The sequence below is a fragment of the Eulemur rufifrons genome, chromosome 30 (assembly GCF_041146395.1).
Source record: "Eulemur rufifrons isolate Redbay chromosome 30, OSU_ERuf_1, whole genome shotgun sequence".
In the NCBI taxonomy this organism is placed as follows: Eukaryota; Metazoa; Chordata; class Mammalia; order Primates; family Lemuridae; genus Eulemur; species Eulemur rufifrons.
In genome coordinates this window covers 136,934,267-136,948,341 of record NC_091012.1, presented here as the reverse complement: position 1 = coordinate 136,948,341, position 14,075 = coordinate 136,934,267, and the positions used below count along the sequence as shown (strand labels likewise).

The following is a 14,075-nucleotide window of genomic DNA, read 5'->3' as shown; positions in this document are numbered from 1 at the left end:
TACTTCAAATTAAACCAAAGTAAGAAAGCCTGTTTACTTTCCTACTAGGTTCAAACATACCTGTTATGCACTGTTGAGGTGACAGGACCTACCACGGGGTCAGTATGAGATATTATGTGAGAAGGTGAATAAACATACAAAACTACAAAAGATTTTTTTTTTTGCAAGCCCATAGACTGTGATGAAATAAAGGTTGTAATAGCTGGCAAACTTATGGGCCTCTTCATGTGCAAAACCAAATAGTTCCTAAGAGTTGTAATCCTGATTATGTTTCTCTTATAAATAATCTATAGATTTTCCTCTAAATACAAAAAATTAAAGAAATTATTAAAGCCTGTACTTAATACAAAACACAGTAAAAGGAGAGGAATCTCCTGTCTTGAGCCCTATCTTAGCTGATTTCTGGACACTTTTTGGTGACATTTAACCACACTCTTGAAGCCTGCACTTTCTCAGTCCCCTAACTAGTGGCCTCAACCTTTCTATTCCCCAGAAAGCAGCTCCATGTGGCCAGAGCTCATGGCAGCTGCTCTGTGCAGTCCAAATGGTCTGGGATAGGAAGCCCAGTTATAATCGTCAAACATTTGTTCCACACGGTGAAGGTGGGGCACACGGGCTGCGCAAAGGCGACCTCGAAGGTGTAGAGGTGGATGGAGTTCAAAGCATCGTAAAAGGCGACCGAGCCGTTGTCATAGTCCAGCAGGATGCCAACGCGCCGCAGGTGAGGAGCTGGTTCGATGGGGATTTCCTTGCTATTGTGTCTCACCACCCAGTTATTGTTGCAGCGGCAGAGTGCCCAGGAGGCAGAGTTCTTCCCAATCCACTCGTGCTTTGGGGCTGATTTATAAGCAAGGCCAATGGCATACCTGCAGAAACAAAACAGCAAGGACAAAAACAATGAGCCACACTGCACATGCATGTTAAATCTGTTCTGTGGTCCTCAGGGGTCATGAAAACATGACTGCCTATTGTCCCTGTTCATTTTCTTTAAGTGAAAGCTTGGCAAGACCCCCAACACCTGTGCTCCTCATCTCCTTCCCTCCCAAACATATCACGGGTGGAAAGGAAGCATTGCATTTACCCACATTCCTGTTTTCAGTGCAAACACTATGGAAGAATTTGAACTTTGTGTTTTGCTGCCTTTTCCCCCCACCTTCATAAAGATCTACACAATGGAGTCTGTAGACCAGTGCCCACCAATAGAACTTTCTGCAATGATTGAAATGTTCTGACAGCCAATATGGTGGCCACAGGCCACATGTGGCTACTAGGCACTTACTGTGGCTGGGGAGACTGGGGAAGTAAACTTCAAACTTATTTAATTTTAATTAAGTTAAATTATTTAAATAGCCACATGTGGCTCATGGCTACCATATTGGACAGCACAGCCCTAGACTTTTCCTTTTGACTTTCTTTTAATTTTTCACTTGACACCATGTCTGTCATTTTTCATGACCTTAAATGCATTTTGCCAAAGCAATAAGTATGATTTCCATTTGTGGAGATAAGTCCCTTGTCATTACTCAGCCTCAGTTTTCTCATCTGTAACACAGGGACAATGATATCTTCCAGGGTTGTTTTAAGGAGTACAGGAGAGACTACATGTTAAGTCCTGGGTACAGAGCCTGCTACCTAACATTCAGTAACTGTTATTTTATTATTATTGCCTGACTACACATTAACAATAAATACCAGAATCAGAATTTGAACCTAAGATGACTCAAAAGGCCACAAACTTAAACAACACTCTGATATGTCTTCCCACACCAGAAACTGTGCAATTCACCACTTGGTAATTGTGCCAAGAGCCCTTCTGATTATGTTTCCTACTGCATTTTTACAAAATTCTGAATATCTTTATGCAGATGGATCTCCTGGTTATTCTAAATGTTCTCTCGTTGCTTTAAAAAAATTCAAGAATTCTTTCTACAATGTTCTAAGCTTCTCAATTTCTTTTTAACCCCTCTGAGGCATGTCTCTGTAACAGTCATAGTATTTTACAGTTATTAAGATAAGCAAACCATCACTCTTAATAAAGAGTAAATGACTCACAGTTCAAATTTTAATATGTTATAGCAGAAACCAGTCTAATTGGATATTGATGTGTAGTAGCTTACCCAATGCAGAGAGAAAAATTTCATTGGTCTTTGATAAAATGGCATTCTTTAAAAAAAATCACATTGGATTAAAATACAATCACTTTAAGAGCGGTATGCTAAGAAAGAAAATTAATACGTCATCATTAAATTCAAAAAGAGGATGGAATTGATACTCCATTAAGTCCAGTGTGCCAGCCTGTCTGTCATCAACGTATCTCCTGTCAATCCTCCCCTGCTTACGGGGAGAATCCTGGGGTGCATTTCCCAGAATCTCCTTTCCTGGAGAAGTCTGGGTCAGGTTCTGCTATCATGATGTCTTTGCACAAGATCCAGAAGTTCTAACAGGAGGGGAAACACTCTTTTCTGATGGCAGACAGTAGACGTGAGGTTTGTGGGAGCTTCCAGATGAGCTCCTAGGTACACTTGCCTCTGTGCTGTGGGCACCTTTGCAGGAGCACGGCTCATCGTTACTCCAGCAACTAGAGTGGCATGCTCCCTGACCTGTGCTCCCCAGCCTTCCCGGGGGCACTGTAAGCTTCTGGTTCCCTTCCTCCACAGGGTACCTTGAGTACTTCAGTGTTTTCTGTTTATCTGTCAGACCCTAACTGATGTACTTTGGAATGTTTTCCTTTTGCAATTTTCAGTATCTCTGCCAAAGATGTTCTCTATGTCCTGGCAGACACAATTTCCATTTTTCAGATAATTTGGAACCTGTATTTGCATCACAAAATAACCACATCTGTACTGTTTCCTTCTTATTGCCACATCATTTTTATGTTTTATTAAAAAACTTTGATGTTTATTTCCCATTTGAACCTTAATTGAACCCTGTGAAATAGCTGCGGCAGGTATGCATGACTTCATTTAGTAAATGGAAACACAGAGAAGGGTAAAATTAGGATCAAAATTCAGAATCTCATGCTGCACCCTCCCCTTCTGGTCTAGTAATCTTTGCATGAGCCCATTATTACTTGTTTAGTTGACACCATTTCACAAAACACTAAGTGCACATTAGCAGCATTAGAAAGTAAGAAAATAACTAAGTGTATAGTCCATTAAGCAAAGGAAAATACCATTATATTATCATTAATCTGTGAAACTATGTACATATTTCCATAGAGCTTGAAAGGTGCAGGTAGAATGTAATGTTCCATTAAGTTACGCAGTGATACATGGAGAATTCTAAAAGTATAAAAATTATGTTTCTCTGAGCAATGTTAACATGCCCCATTGCACAGATCATAATGTACACATTAATTTAAAGTCAGGAATATATTTCACCAGAAAATATATGTGTCATTAGCTGTTGCAAATCAAAGTATCACAGACATTTAATCGTAGGGGGCACTCCTTCCTTGCTAATACCACCCAGGAAATGTGAAATCACTTTTTACATGAGGATTTTCTGAAATAGACATAAATAGGTTTGTAAAGATCCAAAGTGTGGCAATTAATTTTAGAATTTCTTTTTCCCCTCATGAGTTAGTTTTGACATCTGGAGGGTGTTTTCAAAGTAATGCTGATCTGTGTTTGTATAACTGAAGTGGTCTGGCAGAATTTCCCACACTATTCATCAATGGCAATGAGATCATAATGATCAGGTATCATTTATCATAACTAATTATTAATAGGTTAGTAATCATTTAGTGCCTGGATTCAATCCCAGATTAATATAGCACATTAATTAGCTAGAAACATTTGCTTTTTTGCACCTGCATTCATTGTTTTCGTTTGTGCTTTTATCTTGCCCCATGGCAGCTAGAAATTGCAAATGCCAATCTAGCCCAGAGACTAGTGGGGTGAAGGATTTGTCCCCTATCTTCTGGCAGCATGTTGGAAGAGAAAAATGTTCTGGGCAAGGAGAATCGTGAGAATGACAGCTGTGGAAAACCTATTCGCTCAGCCAATATAGTGTGTACCATCATTGGGAGAGATGGGACACTCAGGCTTAGAATTTCACTTCTTAGGTTTCGGTTAATTTGTGCCTACAATATAAGGGATTTAGACACATAGCATTATTTGCATAGATTTGAATTGAAAGGTTTTTAAAAATAAAGTGTTTTATCATGATTACATCAAAAGAAACACTGTTATAATAGTTACATCTTCAGATTATGCAGTTTTGAATGTTGATTTTTAAAGCAAGGGTTAAACTATCACTCAAGTACACTACTATAAGCCCTAAAGAGTAATTACAACTTTTCAAAAATATATCACCCTTTTGTGAACAGCAGCATAGCATAGTGGTTAAGAGCAAGGATCAGCACACTACCACTCAAGGGCCAACTCTGGCCCTCTGCCTGTTTTCATAAATGAAGTTTTATTGGAACACAGCCATGCCCATTTGTGTAGGTATTGTCTGTGGCTGCTTTCCCACTACAATGACAGAGTTGAGTATTTGTGACAAAAATCATTTGGCATGCAAAACCAGAAATATCAACTCTCTGGCCCTTTTCAGATAACATTTGTAGACTCTTGGTTAAAAGCTTGACCCCTGATTGCAGACTTCCTGACTCTGCCACCCGTAAGCTTTGTGACCTTGTGATCTTGGGACCTCGGCCACTTCATCTGTAAAATGGGCCAATATTAACACCTACTTTTGTGGGGCTGTTACGATGAATACATGACTTAACGTCTATAAAATGCTTAGACCAATCCTAGGCACATAGTTGTGTTATATGAGGGCTTGTTAAATAAAAATAAAATAGCTCCCTTTTCGATCAATTGCAAGCAGGCATTTTTGAGACAGAAGGCCAAAGGAAGGGGTGTAGTTTGTGGCAATGGATTAGGGAAGGCTAACTTCACAAGGTCAACTAATTCTAATGTAATTGCATGCTGACCTTTGCCCTTAGTCTCAGAAAACTCAGTGGACTGAAGTCACTAGGCTAGATCTAACAGACCTTTTGAAATTATTCCCAGCCTGTAATCACTGCTTTACCCCCAGCCCCTCAGCCCTCAGCTATTTGCACTAATTGGCCTAGTCTAGAATCACAAAACATAGAGGCCAACAGAAATTAGTTTTGCAAAATGATGAAGAGTAACATTTTAAAGTAGGAAATGGCAAACTTTTTCTCTAAAGGGCCAGAAAGTAAACATTTTCAGCTTTGTGAACCATATGATTCAGTCTTAACTACTTAACCTACTGTTATGGCTCAAAGGCAGCCATGGACAATATGATGTAAATGAATGGGCCTGACTGTATCCCCATAAAACTTTATTTACAAAATCAGGTAGTGGGCCAGGTTTGGCTCAGGGGCTGGAGTCCCATGCTTTAAGGCATGAAACAGCAGTGTTGGCATACTATAGCTCTTTCAGGGACCAGAAATCTACAATTTTGATCAGCTAACCTACAGATGAGGGCGTTAGTGTGTTAATGAGCAATAATAAATGGTTGTTGTTTGAAGCTGCTGAGTTTTGGGGTGTTTGTTATGCAGCATTATCCTAGCAATAGCAGACTGATATAGCTTTTCTATATTTTATTCAAGATGGATCCTGGTATGGGTTGATGCTCTGACAAAGTATACAATGAGATGTGCCTTTGTATAACTGGAGGACAATAAATGTAAGTTGCCTACCATGTGCTTCCACTTATGACCACTTCCCAATAATGCCGGCCACTATCAATAAACACATTTCCAGCTACTCCGTAGCTCCCTTGGCTGGTGAAGCGTTCAGGTGTGTGACTCTTTTTGGATGATGACTCATCACGTTCTACTGTCAAGTTATCATGGGACACCTTCAGTTTTCGATGAGCAGATTTGGGATCCAGTTTAAATGGTTGACCTGGAAAACAAGTTCACAAAACAAAAAGAGGAAAAGGAAGAGGAAGAGGACTGCTTATTTTAACATAACCAATAGCATAGTTTCATAATTAGATTTAAAAGGTAGGAACAAGCCAGCCCTCCTATCACAAAGAGGTATCTTATATTGTAACAGTAATTTAAACTTTATAAACAACTTTCAAAGACATTTGCTTGCACAGTTTTCATGATATTGAAAATGTAACAGGGGGCAGCAACTCTATGTAGTGTAGTAGGCAGTAAGAGTGATGTGATAAGCACATTAAGAGCAAATAAGAACACGTCCCTGCCTTCATGACCTTTCAGTCTCTCAGTTCCCAGATAGGAATCCAGCAGTGCTGTGCTAATTACTCAATGACACATGGACAAGGACTAACCAGAACACATGGTACAAGCTATCTTTGTGGATTTCAGCTGTATACAAGCAGCACAGGTACATACTGGCTGGAGAGTATCCAAAAAAGGAGGAATGAAGACTTCATTTTCAACCATTGCCATATTCAATCCAGCTTAAAATGCATTCATGCTCAATAGACTTCAGCCCCAAAACCAAACAAATCAAGATTTCAGGTCTTCACATACAGAATATGTGTTAAAAATTAAAGCATTACTCTTATGAGCTTAGAATGACTATAAAATTTTCAGTCTACAAAATCAGGATAAAAATAATGTGATAGCAATGCCTGGGTTTTCTACTCCTCAGTTTATTTGTAAATAATAAGCCCTATTTCATCACGCACATTTGTATTTTGAAGATTTAACTATTAAAAAATCTTGGCAGAGTCACACCTGGACATTTTGTCATAGCTGTTACTTCTCTGAAAATTCAATATTGGTTTGGAGTACTGCTTGTCGTTCAACACCACTTTGGGAACAAGGCATTTAAAGGCAGGAAATAAGTTACAACCTGATGCAAACATCATGGTGTCCAAACTCCACGGCCAGTGTTGCAGTTGGCAGATCCCATCTGCCCAGTATACATCTCTGAGACAATCACAGGGGCAAGTTTGGTGGAGTTGACTATGGCCATTCATGATGTTGGCTGAGCGAGCATGGGGCTGTGTGCATTTTGTTGCATGTGAGTAGGCCAAAGGATTTCCATTTGCCTTTTGAACACAAAAACAACACTGGCACCTCTAAAATTCTTTCTTTTAGGTCAGGGACCAACACACTTTTTTTTGCAAAGGGCAAATATAGTCAATATTTTTAGCTCTGCAGGCCATGTGGTCTCTTTCGTGACTATTCAACTCTGCTACTGCCCAGAGGAAGCAGCCACAGACAACAAGTAAACAAATGGGCTTGACCATATGCCAATAAAACTTTATTTACAAAAACAGGCAGCCAGTTTTGGTCCTTGAGTTACAGTTTGCTGGTCATTGTTTTAGATTTCTGTCCGTATGAAAGAAAAGCTTAAGAGGGGGAGCTGAGAAAACCCTCAAGTGCTGAGCAGGGAGCAGGTATTCTCAGAAGCTATGAGACCTACTAGATTGCACTGGGTAATTTAAATTTTGACTTGTCTTGTAAAAAAAAAGTCCTTGGGAATGATCATGCAGCAACTATTAGGGATAAACTACAAACTAAGACAAGGAGAGTATGAAGACAGCTTTGCTTAAAATATTTCAATTTTTAAAGGTGGAAGGTAGAAGGTGAGTAAAAATAATTGGATAATAATGGGCAGAGCAGAAAGAAATTCCGTAATGGCATCCATCATTTATAATGAAGGCCAACTTCTGCTCGGCCTCCTTCCAGTCAGGAATATCAGAATGCTGTAGCTATCGGAAAGATTGGCCTTGTGATGGCGAGATACTGCCTCCAACATCTTGCCTGCCTTTGGTTCACACCCTTAGCCATGCACTTACAGAGCAGGATCTTGCATTCTCGGTGAGCAAATTCTGCCTGTGCCTCACATGTGTTTCCCAAATGGACCACTACCCACTCTGCCCAAATTTAACAGCTTTCGCTTCAATTAGCTCAGGGAAGAAATTAATGGCTTACTTTACTAAGAAATTCTTTTTTTTTTTTTTTGAGACAGAGACTTGCTCTGTCACCCCGGCTAGAGTGCTGTGGGTGGCATCAGCCTAGCTCACAGCAACCTCAAACTCCTGGGCTCAAGCGATCCTCCCACCTCAGCCTCCAGAGTGCTAGGATTACAGGCGTGAGCCACCCACCGCGCCCGGCCCTTACTAAGGAATTCAATTCATTATAATATTTATATAGGGTACCACTCTATTCAGGCCACTGTTTACTTGCATGATCAACTCTTTTAATAATCTCTTAGCACTTTGACAGCTGCCATCTTTGTAACCCACTCAGTATATCATAGCACAAGAGAACTTTATTTAATGGAAATTCTCATCCTGCCTTTCTTATTTAAACTCTTTGATCTTTCTCCCACCAATCATTGCCATCTGAAGAAACTCTCTGGCATGGCCCAAGAGGGTTTCACAATCTGGTTCTCGTATTTAGCTTTCTGGCTTGTCCATCCTCCCAACCTAAGATATTTTAACCACACTGATCCATTTTCTGTTCTGCACACGTATTCTTCTTGTCTGTGGGCTTTTGCACATGCTGTTCCCTCTGCGTAGAACACTGCCTTCTCCTCACATCCCCTGATCTTAACCCACCTGGGAAAGCCTCCGAAGACTGTGCTGGGCACCCCTGTTGGAAAGTCAGCACCTCTAATGGTTACTCCTATTGTAGATGTCACAACTGAATGATAATTAAGGATTAATGTACTTTATTCCCCAATAGTCTATGAACATTTTGAGAGAAGCACACCTTAGGGACTTGAAGATGTTCATAGTATCCTCAGCATCTTGTGCAGCATTCCAAACACAATAAGTGCTCAAACATTTTTTGGAGGAACAAATGTTCAAAGGCAAATCAGAAAGTGCTGATCTGAGCATGCATAGGTATTGTGCCATTTGTTATATGGTTATAAAGAAACATGTCATCATGTTATATTTTCTTATGTCCTTAGAATTGTTTTGAGCTTGTCTTTGTGACAACTCATAAATGAAACTAAAATATTCCCATTTTAAAAGTGAAGAAACACTAAGTGTGGCATGGGATCCAGGATTGGATCCTGGAACAAGAAAAGAACATTAGTGAAAAATTGGTAAAACATGAATAAAACCTGGAATTTAGTTAAAAGTAATGTACCAATGTTAATTTCTTAGTTGTGACAAATGTACCAAGGTTACATAAGACATTAACATTAGGGTAAACTGGGAGAAAGGTATACAGAACTCTGTATTATCTATAGATTTCCTGTAAATCTACAATTATTCTAAAATAAAAAGTTTATTTAAAAAAAAATAAAGAAACTAGCCACATGGCCACATGGGTACCAAGTGGCAGAGGTGTTATGCAAAGAAACACTGTGTTACATAATATATTTCTAGATTAAAAAGATGTAAGGAAGGAATAGAGGATAACACAAAAAGAATATGGGCAGAGACAGAGGGAGACAATGGCACCATGAGGCACATCGTTTTCCACGGGGGGCTGTCCTGGGTGTTGTGGGATGTTTTCCAGCATCCCTGGCCTCTACCCACTAGATGCCAGTAGCATCCACCTCAGTTGTGACAACCAAAAATCTCTCCAGACCTTGCTAAATGCCCCCCCGGGGGCAGAACTGCCCCTGATTGAGAACTACCATCCCAGACAGTTCTCTGGAGTAAAAGAATGTCTGAATAGTTATTAATTTGCTATTCTGCTGTGGAAAACAATACTACCTGCCATTTACAAAGCTTCTACTGTGTGTTAGGTTTTATATATGCATATTCTATTTCTCACTAGAACCCCTCCAGGATTATTTATTTAAAAAATGAGAAGATGGAAGTACACAGAGATCCATGGCTTCATGGCCATGAAGGAATAGAGTCAGTTTTGGAACCCACGGCTATCTGATACAAATTCCACTATTCCACACCAGCTCTATATTTGCTTTGTGGGGCTGTCAATAATGCCTGAGACAGAGAACAGGGAAAGAAAGGGGGACAGAGTCAGATGAAAGGAGAGCAGATGAGATATGACAGCTCTGCTGAGTTCACAGCACTTACTGTTTGTCTTCAACTTCCCAGGCTCACTGCTGCGGCTGCCTGCCTGGTTGATAGCCTTGACCATGAAGATGTACTTGGTGCCGCTCTGCAGACCGTGCACTGTGTAGTGGTTCTGCTTGATGTTGGGCACAATCATCCAGCTATCGGCTGAGTTACACAGACCTGCAAAGCCAACCAGACATGGTGCAGTTCTTTGGCACAAGCACAGGACAATGTTTGCATAATTTCAGTTTATTTGAACTGTTAGAGTGGGAAAGTGGAATGCTTTGTCATGGCAGTCATATATGAGGAACTGACTTCACTAGCACGTGTGGCAGATTGCATTTTTGCCTCCAATTCTTCATCCTGCCCTCTATCCAGGCCTAAGTGAATTTGCAGGTGCTCTCTCTAAAGAAGTGGGGTATATTTTCCTGTTACGTGCTTTGAATTTGGTCACGTGACTTGCTTTGGCCAATACGATGAGGCTAAAATGACAATGTGCCAGTTGTAAGAGTAGGCATTACAGGGGTTCTAGGGTTTCTCTTGACCTCTTGTGTCTCTGCCATTGCCATGGGATAGTCTGCTCATCCCAACCAGCTGACACATAGCGAAAAGCTTTACCACCCAGCCAATGCCGGGCCAGTGCAAGAGCCAGCCGAGTAGAGATCAGCCAGCCCCAACCAACCTGTGACAGGGGAGCTAAGAAAAATGATCATCAGGCTTGTTTGTGATCCTATATTAGTATGGCTGTAGCTAACTGATAGAGAAAATATATTCCTAAGAGAACTCTGGAGCAGCAGCATTTCTGGGCAGCTCAGGGTCTAGTATGGATCTAGGAAAGCATCCACAGGAGTTTCTGACCAGCTGCATCCCTTTGGTTGCTGGTTCCAGAGTGGAGTGGGGCTGCTGCCCTGGCTGCAATCCGCAGGATGTGGGTTGAGGAGCAGCCTGAGGATTTACGATGCTTGGAAGAACATGTAGGAAAAAAGGAAGCCCATTTTGTTTTGCAGCTGGCTGATGCTGAAAACATCTTTTTGGTGTCAGGTCCAACTCTGCTCTCTCCTCTTTCCACTCATCAATCTCCACTCCAAAAGAACCTTTTTCCAGGCCCCTGGTGACTGGGCTGTCATGAAGTTTCCTGACTCTTGAATTTCCTTCACCAGTCCCAGGGAGAGAGCTGGGCCCCTCCACTTCCTGAGGGACCAGGCTCACCTCCCCACTCTTTCCTTCTCAGTTGATTTGCAAGTCAAAGGGTTAGTTCCTTTGATCCTGAGGCAACTTATACCTTCCTAGACTCTCAAGAAACACTTTCTTAAACCTTTTTATGGTCTCACCTCTTTAAGAATCTAACAAAACTTTTCTTTAGAAAGAAATTCACAAATGCATATACACACCGAACCACAAATATTTGCATAGCATTTCAAGATAGTCACAGCCCCCTCCAGTCTATTTTTGATTCCTACTGAATACTTTCTCCAACTTTTGAGTTAATTATTCATGATATTCTCACAGTTGAGAAGAACTTGAAAGTATTTTATCAATTGTGAAAATTCACCTCATATGATTTGTATCTTGGGTGCATAGTATTTTCAGGTATACTTCAGTGAATCTTAAAAAAATGTGTCTGTACACACACACACACACACACACACATATATATATATATATATGCCCTTGTGAATTTTCTGTTGCTTCTTTTCATTTTTATCTGTGAACATTTTCACCAGAGGACTGCCAGATTTGAAAGAGCCAGGTGAAAGCAAGGAAATAAGTTGAGACTCATGGCCAGGCACAGTGGCGCATGCCTGAAGTCCCAGCTACTCGGGAGGCTGAGGCAGGAGGATCGTGTGAGCCCAGGAGTTTGAGGTTGCTGTGAGCTATGATGACACCACTGCACTCTAGCCAGGGTGATAGAGCAAGACTCTGTCTCAAAAAAACAAAAAAGTTGAAACTCACAGAAAAGCTTGAGCACATGTGTGTTTATGTTTTGAGATTCAGTACAGCAACCAGAGGCACCAGCCATTCCTCATCCCCTGATTTTCTCTAACTCTTAGCCCTCTATTCTCCTACGAATTCTCATTTGTATCAGACCCAGGAAAACATCCACAAGTAGTTTAGTAACATGGGACTCTCCCTATTATATATCCCTTTTGATCCTTCTTCACCTTACCTTGTCCTTGGACAGAGCTATAATAAACTATCTACTTCTGGATAGTGCCACAGCCAAATATTAGATTTTGATCTGATCAAAGAAGGGTCATTTTGAACTCTGAGTTCTGGGCCCCAAGAGGCCAATAACTCTCTTCAGGCATTTAATAATAATATTACAATAGCAATAAAACAAACAAAAAAAAGCTTTTCTATTGCCTAGGATAATATACTCATATTCCTAGATCTTTGTCAATAGCAGTCAGGCACAAATGAAAACAATAATAGCATTCAGTAGATTCAAATGAGAATCCCATCAATTTCACTGCTTTTACTGTTCCTGTTTAATTGCATATGTTACAATAAAATGACTATTGTGGTCAAAGAAAGCAAATGTAAAAATGTTTCAATAAACTTTACATCACTATACAACCCCAAACTGGGTTTAATGTGGTAGGGGAATGCTTTCAGCAACATCATAAAGCAGATGTCTGAAATTGCTGCAAACTACAACTTGGCCTACAATCCAAAGTCTTAACCCAACAAAGATTTAATGTTTCAGAAACCATTTCCAAACAAAAAGGGACTCTGCCTATCCTGATTATTTTGAAGAGGTCACTAATTTCTTCCTTGAATATTGAAAGAACAAAATGTTTATGTAGTAGTAAAATTTTATTGGTTAGCTTTACACTGGGACAATCTACTTTCATGAATCCTTACAACTATTACTGTTTGAGTTTACCTTTACATTATTACTATTGCCAGGATAATAATTGAGAAGTTGATTAAAAATGCCAAGAAAGCAACATTGACAATTTTCTTTTGGGGACTGGAGTAAGTGGAGTAACTTGGAGTGCACCATTATTGTGTTACTGGTGTTGGTCTCACGCCAGCACCACCTAACTTCTTGCATATGGTGCTGAGTGCTGAGTTTGCTTAAGCAAGACTTCTCAGCCTTGATACCCCACTGTGTTAGGACTGTTGACCAGGTTTTATTCATCTCTTTATGAAACACCCACATAACCATCCTGACTAAAACTTCACTTTTCTCCAAACTCATTTTCAATCATCTTGGAGGGTATTTCAACATTCACCTCTTCCAACTCAGCTTGAAGTATTAAAACAACAATGGAACTTGGAAGATAATTAGTCCAGAATGAAACCTAATTGAGTTTTTCGATTTTGTACTTTTTTTTTTTCATTCAGAATGGGTCAGAAGCATTTCCCTACATAATGTGGCTCATTATAAGATCTTAATTACATTTGGGATTTTAGAGCCTTGTATGGCAACTGTCATCTTGCCGCAAACCATTCTGTGTAAAAACATCACACAACGTGTACACTTCGGAGAGAATGTACACTGGCTTCTATCATCCTTTGTCTCTTTCAACAGATTGGACAGAAGTGAATATTCTTTTCTTCCTTCTCTATAAAAATAGTATAAGTTTAACAACTTTCATGAATGTTTTTGAAATGACTAAAATAAATTAAATACAGATAACTATTAATACTTTGCCATTAAGGCTTGGAAAAATGCAGCCTTTGATTTTTGCCAATAATAAAAACAGGCTGGGAGAAGGCTCGAATTTAAGATTTTAAATGAGGCATTAAAAGTAGTTTTGGAAAAAATGGAAAACATTGTAAAATTAAATAGATATCTAGTTATTAATAAGCAATTCATTAACATCTATAGTCATAACCCTATTAACAAAAATGAAAAATAATTTAATGTCATTACTTTTGCATATGAATGTATGTGTTTCATTAGTGAGAGTCTTTTTGTAAGATTAAAAAAGTTCCATAGATATTATCTAATTCTCCTTCACTAAAGCCAGTTGAAGGCAATTAACTACAATTTATTATGACAAGTGAAGGAACCGTGACCTAGACACAGAAGATTTCTTAGTGACATAAGGAACTACAGCCAGGTTTTGAGCATTACATCTTCTCATTTTCAGTAGATTTTACCGTTAGATATTGTCATA

General features: G+C 39.7%; 1 protein-coding gene across 1 annotated transcript in view; it reads right to left on the bottom strand.

The window, feature by feature from the left end:
• Positions 1–517: 517 nt before the first annotated feature.
• The window catches only part of MID1 (midline 1), a 118,859-nt gene continuing 105,301 nt past the window's right edge, over positions 518–14,075 (bottom strand). Inside the window, exons 8-10 of the mRNA XM_069463279.1 lie at positions 9,964–10,125; positions 5,675–5,882; positions 518–866 (exon numbers count right to left, since the gene is read on the bottom strand). Coding sequence (XP_069319380.1) covers positions 518–866; positions 5,675–5,882; positions 9,964–10,125 — 719 coding nt within the window. The remainder of the gene's footprint in view (positions 867–5,674; positions 5,883–9,963; positions 10,126–14,075) is intronic.